The sequence below is a fragment of the Betta splendens genome, chromosome 9 (genome assembly GCF_900634795.4).
Source record: "Betta splendens chromosome 9, fBetSpl5.4, whole genome shotgun sequence".
NCBI lineage: Eukaryota > Metazoa > Chordata > Actinopteri > Anabantiformes > Osphronemidae > Betta > Betta splendens.
Window position 1 is genome coordinate 20,260,963 of NC_040889.2, and position 23,113 is coordinate 20,284,075.

Below are 23,113 nucleotides of genomic sequence, written 5' to 3' on the forward strand. Positions count from 1 at the left end.
AATTTCGGTCAGTATTGTGTGGGAGATTTTACTAATTATGTTGAATTACAGTGGACATTCACAGCAACACCAGTGAGAGAGGATTTCTGAGGACAGTACCAGGATAATTGGGGAAACGCTCTGGAGTATTATTTTAGACACATGTTTAAACTCTATTTGTGTGTTTAAATATTTTACAGTGTTCATTTCCAAAAAAAAAGGATCAGCTTTACTGTAAATGGGTCGTCACCGTTTAACCCGACCGCCTGACTGTGTCTGGAGGTAACAGTGGCTGACTCCTCCACATGGGGGAGAATCCGGACCAGACTTTGTCCAACCTTTGCCAAATGACCACCGTGATTGGCTGCTTGTAGATGGGTAGGCGGGCTCAGCTGACTGTGTGTGTGCTGAGGTGGATAAACTGCTGCTGGCAGTGATTAGAAGTCCGGCAGTGTGGGAGAAGTGTCCACTTTGCTGGGTCTGGAGAGCCTTTATGTGATAATGCTCATGGTGCTCACATCATGATAGTTTTAAAATATCTGCATATGCACATGACTGAAAACCTTATTGTTAAATAGGTGATAGACCATACAGTACCTGTGCGCAACTCAGGAATCAGGACACAGCACTCTGCAGAGACAGACAGTCAGAATCATGGAAAGAGAGGAGGTGAGAAAGACAAGATTAAATGTGCAACCTGTCAAAAAGAACAATTAAATACATCTTTAAAAAAAAACTGACCGGACATATCTAATAACTACAGTACTCTGTTTCAGAGTTCTGTACAGAAATCATTTTATCACTTTACTGCTTGGCCTTTTTACCCGAGTCATCGTTAAGCTGCACGTCCCTTAATGCCATGTAAAACCCCATCTACTGTAAGTGTAACCGCTGGATTCCTTTCAGTGCCCATAAATCAGTGAACCGAGGAGCCAATCAAAGAGCGTTTGATCCTGGCGATTCGCTGCCCCCAGGGTGACCCGTGTGTCACATGACCTATAAAGGCGGTCTGCCTCCGGCCCCATGCCACCTCAGACGACATTTAAGGGGGTTTAAATGTCTCCCCCGTCAAAGGAACTGTCCAAATAAATATTATTGTTTAGGGCCAATGCTTTTCTGAAATCTGGAATCAATGTAAGGTTACCTGATACGGTGCTATGAAAAATATTATATAAAAAAACACAGAATCGCACACGTATCATCAAGAATAGGACAACAACAAGTCATTACGAAGCACAAAACTAAACAAATGATCTTGAGTAATGAAAAAAAAAAAAATCCCGTTAACATCTGTTAATCATGATGTAATATTTTGAACAGGTTTGTTTAAACTCTGTATATGTCAGTTTTACTATAAGGAAACCTTTTCTGTATTAAAGGATAATATCACACAACTGTGCTTAGCCATTACATCTGTCTACTCTTTAGCCAGGGGGCGTTGGCAAACTCCAGACAAAGGCTAAATGTAATGAAAGGATCATTTTCCCAACTCCAGCTCTCCTACGTTTGTCTGAATCACATGTGCCAGTGAAATTATCTATTTAAACAGCATTAATCACTTAAATATTATTAAGGCTAAACTAATGTAATGAGTTTTCAGATTGTGCAAAACCTTATGGCCAAAGCTGTTTCAAATGGCTCTAACAAAGCTGCAGACTGGAACCCAGTGAATCACAGCGTCTGTTGCCTTCTAGCAAACCACTTTAATCTGAACGGATGGCAAAGGTACAAACACTAAGAAGGAGCAGGGAGAGAGAGTGGGGGACCAGGGAAAATGGCTTGATAACGCGAAACAGACAATGCTCACGTCATAGGACTTGGCCAATTGAGGTTAACATTACACAGCATTGTGGGAACCATTCCATTCCATTCCCGAACCCCAACCCTTTTGCTGCAATGAGCCTATACATGAACTCCTGGGAGTCAGAATTACAATATTTCAAATGAAATGTAAATGTCACACAAGATAATTTAGCACCAAGGTATTTAAAATGTGTGATCCAGGACATAAGTAATTTCCCCACTACGGGACTATTAAAGGTTTTTTCTTATCTTATCTTATCTTATCTTATCTTATCTTATCTTATCTTATCTTATCTTATCTTATCTTATCTTATCTTATCTTCGCCCAGACCATGTGAAAATTCCTGTTCACTCCCTGTGGAAAGTTCCCAAGTGGGTCATACATTACTGTACTTGCGCGTGAGTCAGTTATTGAGCCAGGCAGCAATTAGGCCTACATGGGAAAGGCAATGTGGACAGCTGGTCCATGATCTGGTCTCTGACTAAGTCTGACTAAAGTTAAGATAATAACATAATGCATCCCCAGTCATGAGAAAATCAAGTCAGCTGTAAAAAGTCATTTTGGTTTTGTTGGTCTCAATTACAATTTTAAGGGATGTTTTGGTAAATGTGCAAAGTCTCTTCTGGTGGATCGTTAAAATGCCTGGGCCCCGGGTCGTAGACTGTACACGGCATTTCAAACCGCTAAGTGCCGATTGAAATTTGCTGGTCGTTTTTAGGAAGCGCCAGAATAAAAGAATGAAAGTTGGACCGATGAATGGATGAAAACGGCCCGAGTGAAAGAAGAGAAAGCCTCCCTCCCACACACTCGGCAGCAGGTTGTCATTATCACACACTTAATGTTCTACTACCATCTCCTTAAAAGCCTGCAGAGCATTTGGCTTAATTCAAATAATTAGGCCAATTGGTTCACACCAGCATCTCAAAGAGAAACTGCTCGTTATTTGGGATGATCAAAAGGATCGTTTAATACCTGAGCTGAAACAAAGCAGATATTCTTTACCACTGGCAGAACGTGTAAACCAGACTCCATGACTAGAAATCAGAAATGTAACGTGGAGCGGTGGCCCCTGTTGTAGTAAAAGGACTGAAGAAGGTTTGTCAGTAATACACAGTATAGTATGTTGTTCAAAATACAGTTTAGATTTTAATAATTTATGTGTTTTATTGCACACTGATAAGGAAATAAGATGTAATTTTCAATTTTTAATCTACATATCTACACACAGAAACCTTACAGTGTAACGGTGTGGAGTGAGAACTACGCACAAAGGCCACTTTGTCCTGATGGTGGAACAGCAGGATCTCTCATGCCATTTCTCTGGATGATGGAAGTCCTACAGGTGTGCACAGTAAGTGAATGATGATGATAAGCAACTGACTGAATATTTAATTTCAGGCTGACACAGCCATCATCGCTCTCTCACAAAGTGTGGTCCCTTTCTGCCGGGGTTGAAGGGCCTCTGCTAAAAGGCCACAGGGTTGTAACTGCAGGTTTATTCTCAAATACAATGGGAAGCACATAAAGACCATTAAACATCTGGAATGTCTCTTAATCAAACATGTACCATGTACCACTGTTGCATCAATATTTCTTGCATATAATTATGTATATCACCAAATAACCTGAAGTCTTGAACCATCCTGCCCCAAATCTTAATCTCAGCAGCCATGGCTTTCAACCTAATAAACCAGATTAGATCAGATGGAAATGGATTAAACAATGACACAAGAACACAAATATTTTGCAATTCAGCATTTTTAATTTCCATGCTGATGTCCTTAGCACCTTACAAAGTAAATTTGTTTCATTTATAAGATTTTACATTTTATATATATATAAATTCTCTGATACAGTATGTATAAAATAGTTTAACAAATCAACTGTTACACTTTTTAGTGATTTCAAAAGAGCAAAAGGCTTGAGAAGTTTTACTTCTGCTAAGCACATGTCAATTGCTCATCCTTAGTCACTAATCAGGATTGCCTGAGTCAAATTCCTTGTTGATGGGATTTACACGGGAGAAAGTGTGACCTTCCTGCTACGATTGCTGATCCAGCATGTGGGATTATCACCATGACTATTTGTGGCCGTTGGCAGATGTATAGGTATCATCAAATTCCTTAAGAAGGCGGGACAAGGGGTCGAGAAGTTAAAAGTAGAATAGTCAGATAAAAACTCTCTGTAGGTCGCCACAGGCTCACACTGGGATGACCCAAGGACCTCAAGGCCTAAAGCTGGTAGCTGCTAAGTAAAGGAAAAGGTAAGGAGGTGAATACAACATAACCCTATTAGCCCCCTGCAGAACACCCCCCAGGTAGCCAGGGCCGCAGAACGTCCACCGAATAAAAGGGCAGACATAAACGAGAAAAAGGGGGAGGAGGTCCAACTAAATGCTAGTTTAGAAAGTGGAGACGAAAGCAATGGCTTAGTTCCATAATGAAAAGAGGGAAGAAAACATCAACAACACATGATGAATAAGCGGCAATAAAGCAGCTTTCAGTTCCTTGGTGGCGACACCCTGTTTTCTGGGTGTAGCCTGTTGTCCCTCAGTAGTCGTGACTCCTTCTCTGCTCTCACACGGAGCCAAGGCCGAGGGGCTTGGCAACCAAATTCGAGCTCTGGGCGAAGTCGAACTGTTGAGAAATTGCTTCCATACTCTTAGTCCAGATCCTCTGCCATGTTCTCTAGGTCATTAGCAGCAAAGTCATCCTGAGGAAGCGCTGGAGGCCGTCAAGTGCTGTTATCACATGATCACTAACACATCTGGCAAAGGTCTTTACAGCAGCACTGAGCACACAGTGTAGAGTTTGGGGAAGAGATGGCGTCATTAATTGTTCTTCTTTTGATTTATTGAGGACAAGAGACAAGCAGCAAGTCTCTCTGGAGCTGTGGCAGGTAATTGCTACGGTTAAAGCAAACCAGATGACAGTAACATACTCCGTCTTTCTGAAAATCGCTTTCACAATCTTGGATGACATCCGATATCAAATCTGGAAATGCCTGCAACACACTGCTGCCTGGCTGTCACTGTTTTGGTTGTGTATGTTGAGGTGAGGGCTGATTAGCTCGCTTAGCTACAAAGAAAAGTCTGTTGTCCAGAGAGGCGTCACGTTTAAAGGCATTGATCTTGCAGATGACTCCTGGATTTACTGAGAGGGTCAGAACAGAAACAGAAACAGAAAACAGAGTATATTAACTCATAAGAGTCCTGATGACACCAACATAAAAAACGCTGAATCAGACTTTAATAATACAAATATAAAGAAATCTAATCAATGATGTTCTGAAGGCATGCGCACTGCTGGAGGATGCGGTAGGAACGATGATAAATACTACAGTGAGTGGCTGAATGACGGTAAACGAAAGCTCTTCTCGTATGACAGACAGGCTCCTCACAGCAGCTGCAGTGCAGTGCTTAATGGCAGCCTTCCTAAAAACCTGCGCTCGTTGTTTTGCTGTGCGTCAGTCTGACAAAACTCGCAGCTGTTGATTGTGGACAGACCCCACAACACGGGATGTCTGAGCCGGATTTTCAGCAGACACCTCCAAAACACCGAACATCAACAGAAGCTGATTCTTCTGAACTTAGTCAGACCCACCGGGGAGTTGAATTATACTCTGATATATATATATTTTATGACTAAATATGAATCACTGTCTTTTACGGTACATTTTCACATTGAATATGTTCCAAGGATTTAACCCTCCAAATATTCTTCAACCTATCGTTTGGCAGCATCTCTAGACCAGCTAAGAACAGCAGGACCAATTAATCTATATATTACTTACCGTAATCATTAATATAACATTTTAGATAATGAGGCGCAAGTAAATAATTTTCCAGACAGATTTAGCTTGGGTTGGTTTTTCATCAGCTATGATGACTAAAATGATTCAACTTTCTGTAGTAGAACAGAAGGAACAGAGAATAAAGATTTGGTCGACCATCCCACATGTGTTGAAGCAGTGGTTTTCCAGAGGTTTGTCTCGGTGCCAAAGCAGAAAAAAAATCATGAATGAAATTTGAGGGAAAAGAGAAAAAAAATGTTCCGAGCTTGAAATAATTTTCTTGCATTAATGTTAAACCTGTTTTAGGCGGCGTTGATTCAATTGATTCAATCAGCGGCAGCTGATTGTTTAAATCAAGGTGAGATAATCTGCTACTGTATGTGGAGGTAGCGATACATACAGGTTGTGCTGCTTTAATCCCGGTCAGGTGTCTCAGGGCTCGAGCTGTGAAGCAACTTGCGCTTGCCTCTCGGTTGTTCATCTTCATCATAGGTGTCTGTCCGGTCCAGAGAGATGCCCTGACACACCAGCTCCCGACCTGCATGCAACACACAACCAAAGCGCTCCATTTAGATAAGCCTCAGGACAACACACTGGGTTAGCTCACACTTTTATCAACAACAGGCATTCGGGATTCCACACAAGCCTGTGACAATGTTTGTTTAGACACAAACAGGTTACGAGCACACGTGTTTGCCCTTTAATGCTGCCGCCAACATATTTACATTCAAGATTCATCTGTAGATTCAAAATTATAGATGATTTAAAATCAATGCTACTTGAGAACAGTCCAAAAAAGCCACTTTGCACCGTTTCTATGACACACGCATCATCAAAGTGCCTCTGTGCTTTCACTCTCCTGCTTCCATCGCTATCTCTTTCATCTTAAACCTCCCACATTGTTAATGACTGTGTTGTGATTATCAGACTTTTAATCTGGAGGGAGAGAGTTTCTCCCATTGTCTCTGATTCTGCTCTGTCATTACGCTCTCTTATCAGGCATGAGCTTTAGGAAATCATAGATCCACGCACCACCCGAGCCTGAAGCAAAGCTCACTGCTGCCACATTTCTGCAAAAATTGTGGTGAAGTGCAAATAAAACATTAATCTTAATGGATGCAGAGCTTTTAATTTGGGTCAAATGGGCTGAGACTCACACTGAACAAAGCAAATCTCAACATGGTGCACTTAATTTACTTACATGTTTACAGAGCTCGTAAACACAGAAGACTGTCTCACAGTGGTATGTTTCATGTCCCCCGACCTTTGTGAAGGTGCCTACGTGGGCTTCATGGACTGTCTTTCAGCTAAGAGAGAAGAGACTCGTTGGACAGACACAAGCTTGGATCCACACCCATCATGATTCAAGGATACAGAAAATCACAGAAAGTGCGGAACGTGGTCTCACTGAACAGCTGAAAACACAAGAAGGCGTTGCTGAAGACTGCGAACAACAACGCCCGTGAGCCAAGGCCCACTCTGCAAGAACATCCAAACATCATCACGAGAGCCAGCAGAAAGCCAGGAGGCCAGGGTCTGCGTACGTGTGTGTGTGTGTGAGCGGGGGAACATGCACCGAGAGAAACAACAGAACCCGCTGAAGTCACTGCGACGCAAGCGGCTGAGCGTATTGGACTCTCGGGGACGGTTGCGCTTGGCTCTGAAAACAAACGCGAGCATTGAAAGCGCAATCAGCAGGTTATCCCAGCAGATCACGGCACAATAGTAGCGGAGGGTATGACTCAGCACGCGTGACATCACGGCGGCTCCGCATGATGCAGGAAGGCGAGGACCACCGCTCGGCCTGCCGTGTTGAAGCAATCACGGCAGACGTAGCTGGGTGGGTTTATGGCCCACTGACAAGCCTTTCCCAGAAACCCTCCACCCGAGGGGCTGCTCTCTGCTTGTGTGTGCCTTTTAAGTTTACACTCAAACCCCCTGCTCACATAATCAATTACGTTCAACTGTCAAGTTTATTGGACAGTAAAAATCTGCTAAAGGAAAGTTAAAACCTGAGAGTTTCAGTCTGCATCATTACTGAGTCACAGCGTGACCTATGACATCACAAGGAGTACCGGGGACGGGTGCCATGTTCAATGCTCGCACACCCTGCTCCACCAGGACGTGGCGCAAGCATCAGGGCCATAAGTGGAAACTGGAGCCCAGTTTGAATAGTACATTCGATAAAGATGCCCCAGGAGAGAGAGAAGAGGCCTGTTCTCGTTGTAAGAGGTAAAGCTTCCATCCTGTCTCACAGCATTTGAGTCATAACTCTGGCACCCAAACTGTGAAGATCAAACTCACACAGCGCCGCCAGTCAGGTCTCCTCATGTCACACACATCATTGTTGAAGCTCCGTATTAACATCAAAGAAGAGCTTGTTTTCTGTTCCACGTACAGTAGTAATTAAGCTGGTTATTATTGTTGCAACCTATTATTATTTATTTCATTTCTTTTTTTTAAGCAACCTCACACACTCTCACCTGTGATGAGGACAGTTGACTCCTGAGAGGGATGATAGCTTTGCTCTGCTGTTGTGTCCTGAGTTGCATCATTGCTGAAAAAAAAAGTTAAACAAATTTACGATAAAGAAAGAAAAGTGTTTCACGCATGGCTCGGCAGAGACGGCGAAACCTTCATTTAAGTGTGAACGCAGACATCTTATTTATTAAATTGGCTCCTCAGCTAATCATCTCTAGTATTATTAAGCACAAGGGAAACTGTCACAACCAGAATGAGTAAAGTCTTCCATTCATACTCTGTGGCTTGCACTGACGAAAGATATAACACGGGCTTGTAAAGGACATGCTGTGTTCTGCAGAATCTCGAGGTGTGGCAAAACAAATGTGACAGCACTTTGCAAAACTAGACCTGAACTACAGCAATAGCCTCAATGTGGTAATTTATTCTACATTCAATCAAAAAACAATTTAACTGTAGGACAATGGAGCGCTTCTCATAAAAACATAATCCCAGTCACACCCACTGGTCTTGTGACGGATCACTTGGGTCCATAAATGTTGTGGGTCATTATCCATCTACAGAATGCATCCGCATTCTGCATCCTGCATCCTGCCGCATCCTGACCTTTGCTGCCGTTTCTCGTCTGTCTGCTGCTCAGACGTCTCCTGGAGGTGGCGCATGGTGTCCTGCAGGCCTCGGATCTTGGCCTTCTTCTCATTCAGCACCATGACGAAACGTGAGTACAGCTTTCCTTCCAGTCTCTCCTTATCCTGAACCTGCCGCTCTAACCTTTGAGAGAGACGCACACAAACACCAACGTACTGCAGACGCAAAAACATACAGTACATTCAAATCCTCTACACATCCATAGTAAACATCCATCTAAACATAATCCTCGTAAAGGCTGTGTGGGAACTGAAGCCTATTCCAGCTGTCGCTGTCTGTCTTTCCCAGGTCCAAACACTGAACTCCATGAAGCTGGAGTGAGAACACGCTAACTCCACCTGGCCGACCCCTGGACTCAAACATGCATCCTTATCGCTGTGAGCAGTGCACATTGCCGGCCCAAAGTAGACATAATATAGATTTATGCACGTGCACACGTGTGTGTTTTCATACATAGATTGTACATGTTTGAAAAGCTGTAGAAATAAGTTTCCCTGCCTTCTGAGAGCAATTACTTAGGAGGAATGATGTCTAGTGCCTCCACCCTTCGCAGACATAAGACACCCTTCATCCGTGGCAGTGCTCCAGATATCGGCCTAGGAAAGAGCATGCAGCAGCACCTGCCTGCTACTAAACAAACAGTCTTACTTTAAAAAGTCAAGCGCCAAGACTCTGCAGTGCAGAATAAAAGACATGCAAGTGGATGATTTGAAGCGGCATCCCAAAAACAATAAGCCCAGTTTGCAACTTTGGGTGGAACCATCTGCACTGAGTGATGATGTCATACTGGGTGACTGTTGTGGATACGCAGCTGGAACCATGAATTATAAAGTAAAGGGAGCTTCAATGTAAACAACAAAGTCTACAAACAAATACCAGTGCTGAGGATCCTGAGAAAATACTGTCCTGGTACTTTCCATTTGATCCCACACTGCACACACTTTTGCATCTATCAATGCAGCTTTTTTTTTAGCTTTTCCATACTCTCGAAGAATTCGCTGGTGCTCGTGTTTCAGTCTACGGTTCTCCTTCAACAGCTGGCTGTTTCTTGACTCCAGGTCTGTGCTGAGCTTCAGGGACTGGCCAATCATCTCTCGGTTCAGCTCTAGAGGGTGTTGAGCTGGCTGGAGCTCCACAGATCCCAAATGCACCTGAAAGAAGAGAGAGAGAAAGGGAACAGGCCTGTTGAGGAGCTCAGCGCTACTGGAGGACACAAGCAAAGTCAAACTACAAGTCCCAGCTGCCCCAGGAGTACCCAGGGATCCTCTAGCACAAACTGAAGGAAGTTACATGGCTTATAATAAAATAACCCTAGAGTTAGGAGAGATGCAACAGCCCAGGGCATCATCATCTCGTTGAAGTGAAGGACATTTTAAGATGTCAACATGTTTTCTTCTGTCTGGTAGAAATACAGGTTGAATTCATTGGTCACCGGTGAACTATGCAAGTGAGCACACAGTTTCCTTTGAGTTGAGCCTAGTCAGTGGTTCTTTCGCATACAGGCTTCAGATGTGATAAAACATTCCTCACTGGGTTTTGATTTTGGCAGGACTAAACAGGGCTGAGGTACAGCTGGCTACAAAAAACTAGGGAATATTTTCAAACTATTTATTTGACGTGTAATAGTCCCGCATTCCAACTTTAAATAGGATTACATCCACTGCAGAGAGCTCCGGTTGCGCGCAGTGAACCTGTCTGATGGCTGGCGTTACCTCACACATGCCAGCTGTCAAACGGCAGCTCAGGCTTTACCTGCTGGTTGCCTAGTGACTCATGCACACACTCGCACGCACACCGCAGACAGACACACAGACAGGTCATGCTCGTGATGTACTTGGAAACCAGAAGGTGATGAGGTGCTAAATCTTCACTGGGCCGCGTCAAGGTTGCCGACCCACTGTAATATAGCCACCGCCTTCAAGCGCTCTCATAAAATACTTGCCATTTTTGGTCCCAGGTTGATGCTGTCCCGGCCTGCCACACAGCTGTTTCCCCTTCCACCGGTGAACCTCTGCATGGTTCACTGACTGGACTCCACATCATGCTATACACTTTGTTATAGTGTCAGACTCGCTTTTATATCCCGGTTCCTTGTCTCACACTAATTAGTTTGACACCCGCACTACTTTAACATCAGAGCATCATTATCGTGTTTCCTTGCATTCAATCCTGAATAAAACATGTTTCTCACACTAACTGGAAAATACCAGTATTATTATCAGTTTTGATTTGTTTAAGTACTAATAGTACTGAACTATTGTAGATGCTTAATAGATAAACATTACATACATTAAGGCAAACCTGCAGCAGTGTCTCCTCCTCCTGCAGTTCACCTAATAAAATACAGACTACTTATAAGTAGATTTATAGATCAATGCAAGTGAGAGTGACAATAACTATAAAGGAATCCTACCACCTACTCAGTACAAACAACACCAATACCCCCTGTGATCACAACAGCGGAATGAGTGAATTAACAAAAGTAAACGTAACATGATCAGGACACAGAGACCACCCAGGCTTTAAAGGAGGATGAGGTGGGACTCATAAAAAATCTAGAGCAACATCAGGATGTCGCAGCGATCCAGGACAGACTCCACTCAGGGATTTAGAATCTGTGGGACTTTGAGCTTCATGAGTCATCAACAAATTGACAAAGCTGTTCAGTCTTTGTGCAAGATGCTGCATTATCAAAAAAAAAAACAGAATAGTAAATGTGGAGATGCAGCAATAACTTCAATGAACTGTAATGAATGATGAACTGAAATGTAGAACAACTTGCAAACACACACACACACACACACACACACACACACACACACACACACACACACACACAGCTGGAGGCTTTGATCTTTCCTTCCTCCCTTCCATCTTTCTTTCAACCCCCTCCTCAAAGTTCCGCTACCTGTACATGAATGCCTGCTGTAGGCTACTTCCAGAGGAAAGCCATTGGGCAATAAATCAGCCACATAAGAAAGGATAATGTAAAGCTTTTAGACAGCAACCTGCTAAAGACACTAATAGTCCCTCTAAAATATGCTGTAATGTGTACATTTATTGAAGCGTCTCTTCATAATAATGATCCTTTGTGATCAAAGTTTTACCCCCTGACATCATTAAAGGCTATAACTCTTTGTGACCCGCATGTTAACATGGTATTACCAGTTTAAGACACCAGATACACATATCTAAACTGTGGAAGGAACAACCCCTATTTACTGGATTAACATTGGAAACACTACTCAGCTGCTGTTTATTGCCTCCCCTCCTTCCCTTGAATACCAAAGCTTCTCTTTATTTCCAGTGGGTCTGACTTGACCAATTGCAGTAAACACTGACTTCCCCATAACCAGAAGTTTATCTTAGTGAGCTGTGTGGAAAGAGTAAGAATGCATTAAACAAGATATAAATCTGAAAATGCGGTCAATATTATTCTAACATTCTCATTGCAGTTATAGACAGTAATGAATTGTTTTTATTAATTAATCACCCTGATTAAAGGGGGGAAAGAGATTTAAATATTTCTCTTGACACAGAGCTAAAGCTGAAGGTCAGTCTGCAACCTTTTGAAGGCTTCTGCCATTATGTGGGAGGTCAGACATTTTGCCTGAGATACACAACCCACTACCACATTTCTTCCTCTGTGTTCCTCAATGAATTACACTCAAATACATCAATGGTTCTTCAATGTTGTCTTGGCCTAAGCTGCAACAGATGTGACTCTAGTCACACTGGCTGCCAAAATGAGGATGAGAGTGACAAAAGCAGAACCTTTGAACACTCATGATCTGGTTGAAACACTTCTGAGGTCAAGTTCATGACCTTGCATTTGTCAAAAAGCATAATAAATGCAATATTGTACAAACTCATGTTTACCAAATTTAGGAAAGATTAGGGAAGACAATGTGGTGCAGTGTGTGTGTGTGTGTGTGTGTGTGTGTGTGTGTGTGTGTGTGTGTGTGTGTGTGTGTGTGTGTGTGTGTGTGGTCTGTTTGTTTGTGTCTCCAGACAGCTAAGCAAACCATAAGGTCAAAGCGTGGAGAAGCGGGGGCTGTTGGAGTGGAGGACAAAGCCAAGAGAACACAGTCCCAGGAAAAATGATAGCACAACACACTGTGGGCACAAAGCACATCACTGTCTGACTAAATGCTGTGAAGTAAAGTCAGCATTTATTCAAAGGGATCAGACAATAACTTACCTTAATTGATGACCTTTGATCTATAACGCAGAACTGAAACAATTTAATTCATTTATGCCATTTTTTTACGTTATTACGACACTAGAGCTGCTGCTTTCACAATGTGATAGAAGAGGGCAAGTCCCAAATGTCCTGCTACTTTAAGCATAATAAAAATATACTAAACAGGTCCGACCCCGTTTTATTATGCACTTGGGAAGTGAGTGGGTGAGCACCGTGTGCATGATGACAAAGAGACAGTGTTCACGGGTGGGCACGGGTGCTCAGCATGGGAACCGTGGGCACTGAACAGAACCCAACTTGTCCCTTCCGCTCCCTCATCTTCCGTGCAGAGGCGTGAGGCAAGATAAAGAGCAGGAAGTGAACGGCGACACCATCCATCCCAGATAACGCAAATGTTCTCATAAAAAGCTGCAGTGCTGCGGCACTGGACTGTCTGCCTGGACCACTGGAAGGGCTCCAACAAGGATGAGCCTTTGTTCACATTGAAAATGTGAAGATCAGGGAGGGACAATGAATAAAAAACTTCTGAAATAGGGGAAACAAACATGTAATGGATGTTTATCAGGACACTATATAGTTTAGATCTTGATGATAGAATATTGCTTGAATGGAAAGTACAAATATAAGTACATTTAGACTGGATGGGGGGTTTAGCTTCACAAACACATATTGCTGGGTGTAAGTGAAACTTTATATAGGTTTTTTTAACTATAATATATTTATCTATTGAAAAAAATTGTTGCCAAACTACATAACAAGCAAACACAGACAGAACTATATAAAGTCTCATACTAGCTGTGCAGCTAAAAGAAAACAGTGGGGAAAAACAGTGAGTGCAATTTTTTTTTGTAATTACATCCTGATGTCTGATTCAGTAAAACAGCTGCTCAGTAGCTGCAAAACAAACATTACAAATTCTGGGCCATAGTAATGTCACGTTGAATTTCCACAGCTTGGCCCCTGACAGGTTCAGTATAAGACAAACACAGCACAGCACGGGATATAAAAACATGGAGAGAAGCAGGTGTTGGACAAGGTAGTCTAGGCTTAATGCAAACATGATTCTCAAATTATGTGTATACTGCACTGCAGCGTGATGACCACTGTCAGCTGGACAGTACACATACAGTGCGTTAGGCGCGCATGGTGCTGGATAGTCAAGAAGGAAAAGTCGCCAAGAATTCCTCACCATCCTTCTTTTTCTCCTGTGGTTATGTGCATCCATACAGATTGAGACAGATTGATTTGTCAAGTGAGCTATCCGAGTCTGGCAGCTTTATCTTATGAGCACAAGTCTGGACACAAATCCCTGCATGTATGGGCACACTTATATATATGGCCCACAATCATGTAGACAAAGACAAGCCACGAGGGGGGTGGAGAAAAAAAGAAAAGGGCTCTAATCAACAGTTGTTTAACAGTATTAGATGGGGCGGCTCTGTTCATAAATCAAGGTTTTATGGCCTTCACAGTGTTGCTAATACCCCCGGGTCCCCCCCTCTGGTCTCCTCTACAGGGACCTCCAGTGACCTGCTCCCTGGGGGCCACAGCATCCTGTCAACGTTTGAAGAAATAACACCAAAGTCCACCCAAAGCTCCGCGTCCTGTGCTCCATCACAGCCATCACTCACTGTGGCCTGTGTGAGAGCAGCGTTAGCGGTATACTGTATACGCACAACTCTCAGTGACAGTAGCATAAATTTAAGAAGGAATGTGCTTTCATGTGGGGACCCGACTGTTTACATTAATGCAGGCCAGCTCCACCTACTGTAGACATTTAGCAAATTTTCAATCAACAAATCTTTTATTTCTCTCAACATTTCCAAACTGTGGCCATTAACGACCTCATACTGCTGGTACAGGACCGCATGATTCCTATCTGTGGCCTTAAGGTAACCAAGTCTTTCCGCCATAATGTGGGGAGACTATAAACCTTATCTGTTAAATAGCCCCCTTGTAAAAAGAAGACTTCCTTTCTATTCTGCTGAATGTTGCTACATGCATTTGTCCCCAGGAAACAGGGTCATGGCACAAACGCGTAACGCTTCAGAATTCAGAGTCAACACTTTCCCTAAACAAGCCATTCATTAATTTTCTAAATTAAATCATCATTTACAACGGCAGCATGTCCATGTGTTCCATCTATTGGCAAGATAAATCACGCTGACACTTGTGACAACCACAGGCAGTGTTGGGGGCGACGCGCTGTCTGCAGAGGCCCCTAAGTTCATGAGTTTGAAGGTTTGTCAGATGCAGAGGACTTGATGTGATGTCCACATGCAAGCATGTGCTTGGACAACTTGATTGATTGTGTTGCATTGCGGGGCATCAAAGGTTCATTTGCCAGAACTGCTACAGCTGTGTCAATTCAGCAACGCCGGCGTGTCATCTGTGCACCACTGCGAACACAGCCTCAGTGTCTTTAACAATTATTATATACACACCTAAACTGTTTAAATAAATGGGTTTTGTTTCTAAGTTGTGGTCACCATCAAACAGTGTGTTAATAGAATCTAGCCCCAGCGTTTGCTCACCGAAATGTTGTTGCACGTCTTCTGATACGACAGATGACAGTGATCTGTCGTGAGGTGGAAAGAATACACCTCCTCGCCGCCTCCTCCTCTGTCTTCACCTTTTGTTAGCGCTCGAAGAAGATCTTCAACATATGTTTCCCTACTGACTTCGCGCTCACTGGCCTCCTTTGTCACCTCATCTTCTGTAACTGAACACAAAGCTGAGGGTGAAACATCGTCTTTTGCCCTCAAAGACATTTTCCTAATTTTTGCATGGTGTTAAAGTCACAGGGTTGAGTGTAAGTGGACAGAAGGCAACAGGATTTCATCAGCAGTCTCCAAAGCAAAGCTATAAACAGGAATTATCTAGTGATGCACGGATGCCCGTGAACGCAGATTCCAAGAGAGGCGTGCAGGGAAACCAAGGGGAATGTCATCAGCTGCTGCACAGCTGCTCACATGGGGCCGAGGGTCCCAATTAACACATCAAACACAGAAATACTGACGACCCAGAACGCCGCACATAGCTGTCACAGCCCCATCTCTGCCTGTCAACTCTGCAGATGGACAGCAATAGAAAACGAGCGAGCAGTTATGTTCCAGGTGTCCTCCCCGGCTCCACGTGTGCTCAGACACACTCACGCACACACACAATGAACACTGACTTGCACATACAAAGACGAGCCTTGTAGCGTTTCATCTGCTCCATACACCTGTAAGCTGCAGTACAGGAATGAAGAGAGCTGAAACAAGGTCATTGCTGTCTCTCTGGTTAATGCACCAACAGTTCTACTATTATGACATGGGGGTTTTACCAGGTGCCTACATGGTTTAAGCAGCCTGGTGACAACCCTGAGCCTTGAGAACGCTCCTCCATCTTAAAAGTGTTTCTGAAATCTTTACCTTCTCCGATCCAAGCCGAGCTGCCATCAGTCAGTACAAGCGTGAACCCAGCTCCCAGATCTACAGCCCAGTTCACTTGCAAGAAGTAGGGGGTGCCTGGATCAGTAGTTACAGCGATCTGCCGAACTGTACCGCTCATTTCTCTCATTCTATAGGTCCTTCAAACCTACAGAAAATCAAGGACAGGATTTTAGAAACTCTTAACTTTAAAATTTTCAAAGTGTTTTGCCCTAAAGCTCCTTTCGAATGTAGTAAAATTAAGTCCTCCAGCCAGTCCATTTTGAGCCTGCAAGGTTTTGTTAATGCAACAATGTGCCCCATTGTTTCACTATTTGCAATTGGTAATAAAAGTCTCAGCATGCGTCTTCAGTGGGGGTCTCTCTGAGTCAGTGGAACCATGTGGAGATTAACAGGTTTTGTCAGGTTTTTGTGTGGGAGCATGGACTCCCTGGCCACCAGTGAGGTAATTACATGCTGTTAAAGATAAACACAGAACCAAAAAGGCCCAGTTGTTGTCTGTGTACATTTATCCAAAGATATACAAAGAAGTGGGGCTACGCTAAGGCAGCCAAAATACGCTAGGAGCTCAGTTTTCACAACTCGATTGCTGCAAACATCCCCTCACTGAGCCTGATAGGACCGTCACGCTGGGAGTTAGAAAAATAGAAATCGATTTCTTTCTCCCACCGACAAGCCTGTCAATCATGCGAACTGTCATTCAAAACATAACTGTGTGAAGGAGTAAAGGAGTAACTCATGCCAGATAACAATTACAAAGCCAAAATGTGTGAGATCAGAGACAGTAGGGTTTCCTTATACAGAGGAACTAAACCATTATTTGCCATTACACTGTTGAGTGAGTGTGTTGTTGATAATGTCACCTTGCCCTGAGGCTAATGTCTTGGCCAACTGATTCACTGCTGCAGTTAAAAGCTAAGTCAGCAGCTGAAAAGAAGTGGGATTAAACCAGATGCTGATCTAAGGCCTGCATGGTCCATGTGACTGTTCCTGAACTCTCCTCATTGATTTATTAGCTGTGCATTGTTTTTTTTTTATTCTCAAGAAAAAAGCTTGAGAAACTTTTACTTGATTACAGATGTCCAGGTCAAAACATGTGATTAGTGCTTCCACGTGAAGTGAGAGGTGAATTGGACATGTTCCCTGCTTAAATACAGGGCAAAATGTGCAGAGATGGGGGGGGGGGGCAGTTAAATTGGCAGTTGGCCGCGCTGGACATGTTTGGAAAAATGAAAATGAGAGCCTTCGGACAAAGCGCTGTAAGTCGTGACATGACAGCACTTTTTTGTATAGTGTTCCCCACTATATATGCTGACAGCGCAGGTGGTCAAGATCATTTAACGTAAGACGTACACGTGTTGTCTGCGCACGCACACAAGCGCGCAAACCCTGCAGCAGATTAAAGTTGACCCTTTCTGCTTCAAGAAGGGGCTGAACGAGACGAGGGAGTTGAAGGTTTCCAACTTTAACCCCATAAAGCAAAACCCAGCTACTCATTAGTTACTGTAACATCTGTTGTGCAAGAACAGTGACCCCCGTGCGTGGTAATGACAGAAGAACACGCCAATTAAAAAAACAGCGCTGTCTGTCAGGAATGGAGAGACGCACAAAACCTTCAAAGTCAATCTTCAAGTCCTCCTTCGAGCATCTGTTACCTGATCGGCCGAAACAGCTTTTGCACTCTGTAATGTCTTTCATTGTCAATTCTCCTGCATTGCCACTTATAAACCAACTGCAAGACGTAACCCTGCACGCAGGAAGCAAATGAGCGATAAGAAGAGCCTCTAATTATGAACAAGTTCACACAGAGTAGACACACCAGGGCTTTTAACCATCCTTTAATGATAATAAGGCAGTCCTCTAATGGTCCTTTCACTGGTCTTCTGTCTTATACTTTCTCCAAATTAATGTTCTTTCAGATAAAGAGGAAAAACACTGCTATCCAGATGCCCCCTTAACTACAGCAGATTGTCCCAGAACTTTAAATGGGTTATTTTATCTGGCAACTGCTTGTAATAGCAAATATAACCCACACCAGAATAGGTCTGAACTGTTTTACAAGCAAAATTATTGATTATGACGGGCAATGAAGGATGTCAACAAGTTACAGATCTACCACATATCTAACATCACTAGCAATGTGTTTCTCTTTAGTCTTTGCCTCTCTCCAAATCACCACAGGCATCAGCAAAGAAAGTAAGACCGATAACATACATGGTAACTCAGTGCAGATGTTGTGTGCAGTGATGTCCATGTAAAACATCAACTATTCTGTTTGTAATAGAGGAAAAGTACTGCATAGCCTGCTAGGATGCATTCGTGTCACTGAGAGAAGAACATGCGTCTTGAGGCGTTTTTTTAAACTTCTAGGTGAGAAACTGTGTGAGAACACAAGCCCAATGTGCTACTTCAACCCACTGGAGCCCGCGTTCGCCCATGCATGCTAGAAAGCGTCCTGCAATAACTTTCCATAATTTAAATTCCTCAGAAATCACAAGAGGAATAAATTCTACTTCAGCCAATAACATATTTCACAACTGAAATTGTACCACTAATTGTTTGCAATGAAAAAGTAATCCGCAACAAACAGGAGGGAACCAGAGCCAAAGACCTGTCACAGCAACTTTAGTAAGATGAGTAATTTTACCAACAGGGCAACCCTCACCAGTAAACATACACTGCCAGGCTGCACCTCTCGTTCTATTCACCTCAGCTCTACTGTGTATTGTTAAAACCTATTGGATTCAGCTACACGATTTCAGATCATAAGCTACACTCACAACCGTTCTTGGTCAAGTTAATGGTTGCCACTACTATATGTACAAAATGTAAAGGTGTTTCACTTTAGGTGGAATTACAGAGTTAGAAAGGGAATCGAGACAGGAATGAAGAGACATGATAATATGACATATACTGAGGCACCGTCTGACCTAATTTGACCACAGTACTCAATAATGAACATTGGTTACTGCCATATAAAGTGCAAAGCCTAAAGATATTAAGATGAACATGAGCTTTTACAGGTTACACTTGCTCTGTTCCCATTCTGAGACTTTTTTTTTCCACCAAGTTTTCGTCCACACTCTTGTTGTAAAATATGCAAAACATTATTTATGTGTGGTTTCCAATCTGACAGATTTCCCCTTACATGAAGAGCTCTCTAGGAGTGTCTGGGAAGGAAGGGTCGAGGGGAATTTATGAAACATGGTTTAAATGCAATCAAGATGCTGTCGTGGCTGGATGGAGGGAGGGGAAGATCATTGTGAAAACTTGGAGAGAGGAGTGGACCGCAAGGCAACCAGTCTTACATCACAAGACAGAACAGGATCTGTTCACATCCCCACCTTTGAATACCAGGCATTCTCACTTCCAAAGATTAAACACACAATTAGTTTTTCAAATTGCTAAATTGGAAAACACACCCGTCAAAAGACATTTGTCAGTCTCAAGTTATCAGCGGGATGAGTGTAGTAATTTCTGTTTACCCAACCCTCAAAAATTCAGAATAATTAACCTCACATTTGTGAAACAGGCACATTCAAGCCTGAGAAGCCTGTGAAGCAGTAAACAAGTTTGTCCACGCAGTGTTGGACACTTCATGCTGGACTACTTCCCTCTATTATCCATCTATCTGTGTACAATATGCACATTTTATTTTGCACACATGCGAAATCCATTAATATTATTAATAGTATTACGATTTATTCCAAAGTCTACCTGCACGTCCCTGGTTGAACAAGCCACAATATTAGCAGTATTCAACTCAACCGCTGGACTATTATAGCAGTGTTTGTTCCGGGTTAGGTACTAAATCTGAGTGTGGGCTGGGTAAACACGGACATGTGTTTGGAAACGTACTTACTAACTGCATGAAGTAATGACTGCGCTCGTATGAAACTATTTCTTTTGCCGCTTGCTCCGTTGACAGTTGCGGACAGAAGTTTCAACTTTCACCTCGGATGTCCTCAGCCAATCAGCGAACGCGGTTTGAGACGTGCTGCGTAATGACGTAACACTACGTAATTCATAGAGAGCAGGAAGTGTGATGTGGCTTTAACTCTTAACAAAAATGGTAAGCTTGCTTTATTTAACGGTCCTTTTGCGCATTTAACGCGACTTTCTAATATTTTCTACAACCCGTGGTCTATGTATGTATTGAGAAAGCGTTGTGACACCAAATAATGGTAACGGTCAAAAAACGAATCGAACCGTAAATGCTTAACTAGCAAGTGTTAGCTTAGGCAGGCTAAAAGTTTAGTAAGGCTAGCTGTTAACCTTCTATTCTGTGTCTGTTAATGGATGCATTTCAACAAACACCTGGTGGTCCTGAGTCTTCACGAATCTTTCGATAGCAAAATATTGTGTGTATTTAGTAATGGCCAAGGGCGAATACGCGTGTTAGCCTTACAATGTTTTGAGGCGTGCCACGTAGCTGCATCATAGTTCACGCAACGTGTAACTGTGATTCAACGTACCGTTGACTGGCATTAAGAGTTTGCAGTGATGCTGACTATTTAATGACCATACTGTATTGATGCACGTATTTCTGTATCCAAACATGGCATGCTGCATGCTAACCGACTGTACCATACTGTTCATGGTTTAAACAGAAGCAACCAATTAAATTGTTAATAAAATTATTTTTAAACTTAGTAAAATTTCTTATCTTAGAATTTAACTTGATTTCATCAAGACGTACCTATAATACCTCTCTGTTCTTGATGATTTCTATTTCCTTGCTCTCTTGATATTCTAGTTGTCCCCCAATTTTGTTTAAAGTCTGTTACAGTCACACAAAACTAACTTTTGTCTACTCAGTCAGACTGACTTCAAGTGCAGTTGGAACATCGTTCCCTGCTACAACAAACCTAAAAGCAGTGAATTCTGTGGCCCAGTCTCTTTATGCTGCACTGGTTTAAATCTGTACTAAATACCCTTTTTTCATCTTGCAGTCGGCCATCTTCAACTTTCAGTCCCTGCTTACAGTGATTCTCCTCCTGATCTGTACGTGTGCGTATATCAGAGCATTGGCTCCCAGTCTGCTAGACAAGAACAAGACCGGGTATGATCACAAACATATATAACAACATAACTGCTATGTGTTACAGAACCACATTTGTTTACCAACAGCTTAAATCAAAATTTCTCATTTATTAAATAACAGTGAATGCATATAGGATATGTAAGGTACCTTTACTACCAAATCTTTTATTTATGTTCGCTCTTATTCTTGGATGTACTAACTCTGTGACTCACTTAAGTGTTTGGCCCAAGGAACATGTACATACTCCCTTAGACTCCTCACACACACACACCCTTGGTTTAAGCACGAGACGGAGTAGCAGATGGTGTGATTTAATGTTTTTTCCACTTGATGAGTAAGCAATGAGCTATTGATTATGGTGACTGGATGCCACATATTATGCAAATGTATTTGTGGTAGGGATAGGAAGTTTGAGCAATTCAGTTAAATTTTTTTTTTATCTTTCAGGCTCCTAGGAATTTTCTGGAAATGTGCCAGAATAGGTAATTCTAAAATTATACCCTGTTCAATTTTTTTTTTTTTTTTATGACATTTTAGTAGGTTTTACATTTTACATCATTTCTTTTCTCCAGGTGAGCGGAAGAGTCCTTGGGTGGCCTGCTGCTGCGTCATAATGGCTTTTAGTATATTGTTCCTACAGTAACAGCCAAAAGAAAAACAAAGATGGAAACACAGAGGAAATGAACAGTAACAGTCTGATGTTAGAAGCACAACAGGACCTCAATTGGTTCATCTAGATAATGTAAAAATGGAACCATCACCACGCACCATAGCCTCGGAGAAGGAGAAGGGGCGTCTAGCCCCCTAATGAACTTATGTTTACTCTGGATGTATGTGTGTTCTTTAGATTTAAAAAAGCGGGGAGGTACATTGTGGGATCAACTGGCACATTGTCCAAATATTTCAGATTTTCCTTCCCTCTGTCTTTGTCTCAGTTGCATTAGTTAGTTTAGAATTCCTAGCAGAAATATGCCATATGTCTTATCACTCATATATATTTGAGGAAATGTTTAGCAGGATTTGTATTTGTAATCTGTGTCCTGTTGGTTGTATCTGAAAAGGGTGGTAATATCCTGCAGCAAACAAAATGACGTTGTACTGTAGCTTTTCCAATATCAAATAATCCATATTTGTCACAAGAAGCTACTGATGGTTTTAAAGTCACTCAGTTTGCAGCTATTTATTAAAGAACCTTTTTGCAGTGACCAATTTTTGTCATCATCTGTTTTTGTTTGTGTGTGATGTTGAGTTAGGGTTATGATTATATTGTCATGTGGATATTGTGTCATGTGTTATTGACAATAGCTTAAAACACATGTTCATAAAAATATATTTATACATTTGTTCTGTAACTCTAATGTGGTAGGGTTAGAACACTGAGGAGTTTAGTTGTAGTGCTGAGGATTCTTGGAGTGAGATGGACAGTGAAGAGTTTGTGATAACCTTTGCTATAACCCTACATTCAACCTTCGCAAAGTTGATAGCAAATTGCTTCCAGTTGATTGTACCAAACAACGTGGCTTCACTGGATCTAGCTGCCATTAGTTTTAGATATTTTGAAATATAAGCTGCATTAGGACCTAGGGCCATCCTGTACATTCACTACCAAAAAAAAAGAATCATGCCAAATTTTTTACCCGGGACTTTTATTTCGATACTTGATGACACGCTCACTCTCGCTACTCTGATTGCCGGTGAGTGTCTGGATAGCAGCACACCCACACACA

At 42.4% G+C, this 23,113-nt stretch overlaps 2 protein-coding genes across 5 annotated transcripts; one reads left to right on the plus strand and one right to left on the minus strand.

The window, feature by feature from the left end:
- Window positions 1-1,246: 1,246 nt before the first annotated feature.
- Window positions 1,247-20,334, minus strand: LOC114862711 (DNA repair protein XRCC4-like). Of its 4 annotated transcripts, none has more exons than XM_029163310.3 (8): window positions 20,205-20,334; window positions 16,325-16,490; window positions 15,443-15,630; window positions 9,689-9,855; window positions 8,663-8,827; window positions 8,059-8,132; window positions 5,976-6,113; window positions 1,247-4,935 (listed from the first exon to the last, which is right to left on the minus strand). In XM_029163310.3, the coding sequence occupies exons 2-7, from the start codon at window positions 16,470-16,472 to the stop codon at window positions 5,989-5,991; spliced, it is 867 nt and encodes a 288-aa protein (XP_029019143.1). In that variant the 5' UTR covers window positions 16,473-16,490; window positions 20,205-20,334; the 3' UTR covers window positions 1,247-4,935; window positions 5,976-5,988. The 4 variants fall into 4 exon arrangements, 3 of the variants coding, with proteins under 3 accessions (XP_029019143.1, XP_029019140.1, XP_029019141.1); XM_029163307.3 differs by having other exon boundaries at window positions 9,581-9,855; XM_029163308.2 differs by having other exon boundaries at window positions 9,581-9,855; window positions 20,201-20,309.
- On the plus strand, window positions 20,280-22,591 carry tmem167a (transmembrane protein 167A). Its single transcript, XM_029163311.3, has 4 exons — window positions 20,280-20,414; window positions 21,295-21,404; window positions 21,834-21,868; window positions 21,959-22,591. Exons 1-4 carry the CDS (start codon window positions 20,412-20,414, stop codon window positions 22,027-22,029), a joined length of 219 nt encoding a protein of 72 aa, XP_029019144.1. The 5' UTR covers window positions 20,280-20,411; the 3' UTR covers window positions 22,030-22,591.
- The last annotated feature ends 522 nt before the right edge of the window (window positions 22,592-23,113 follow it).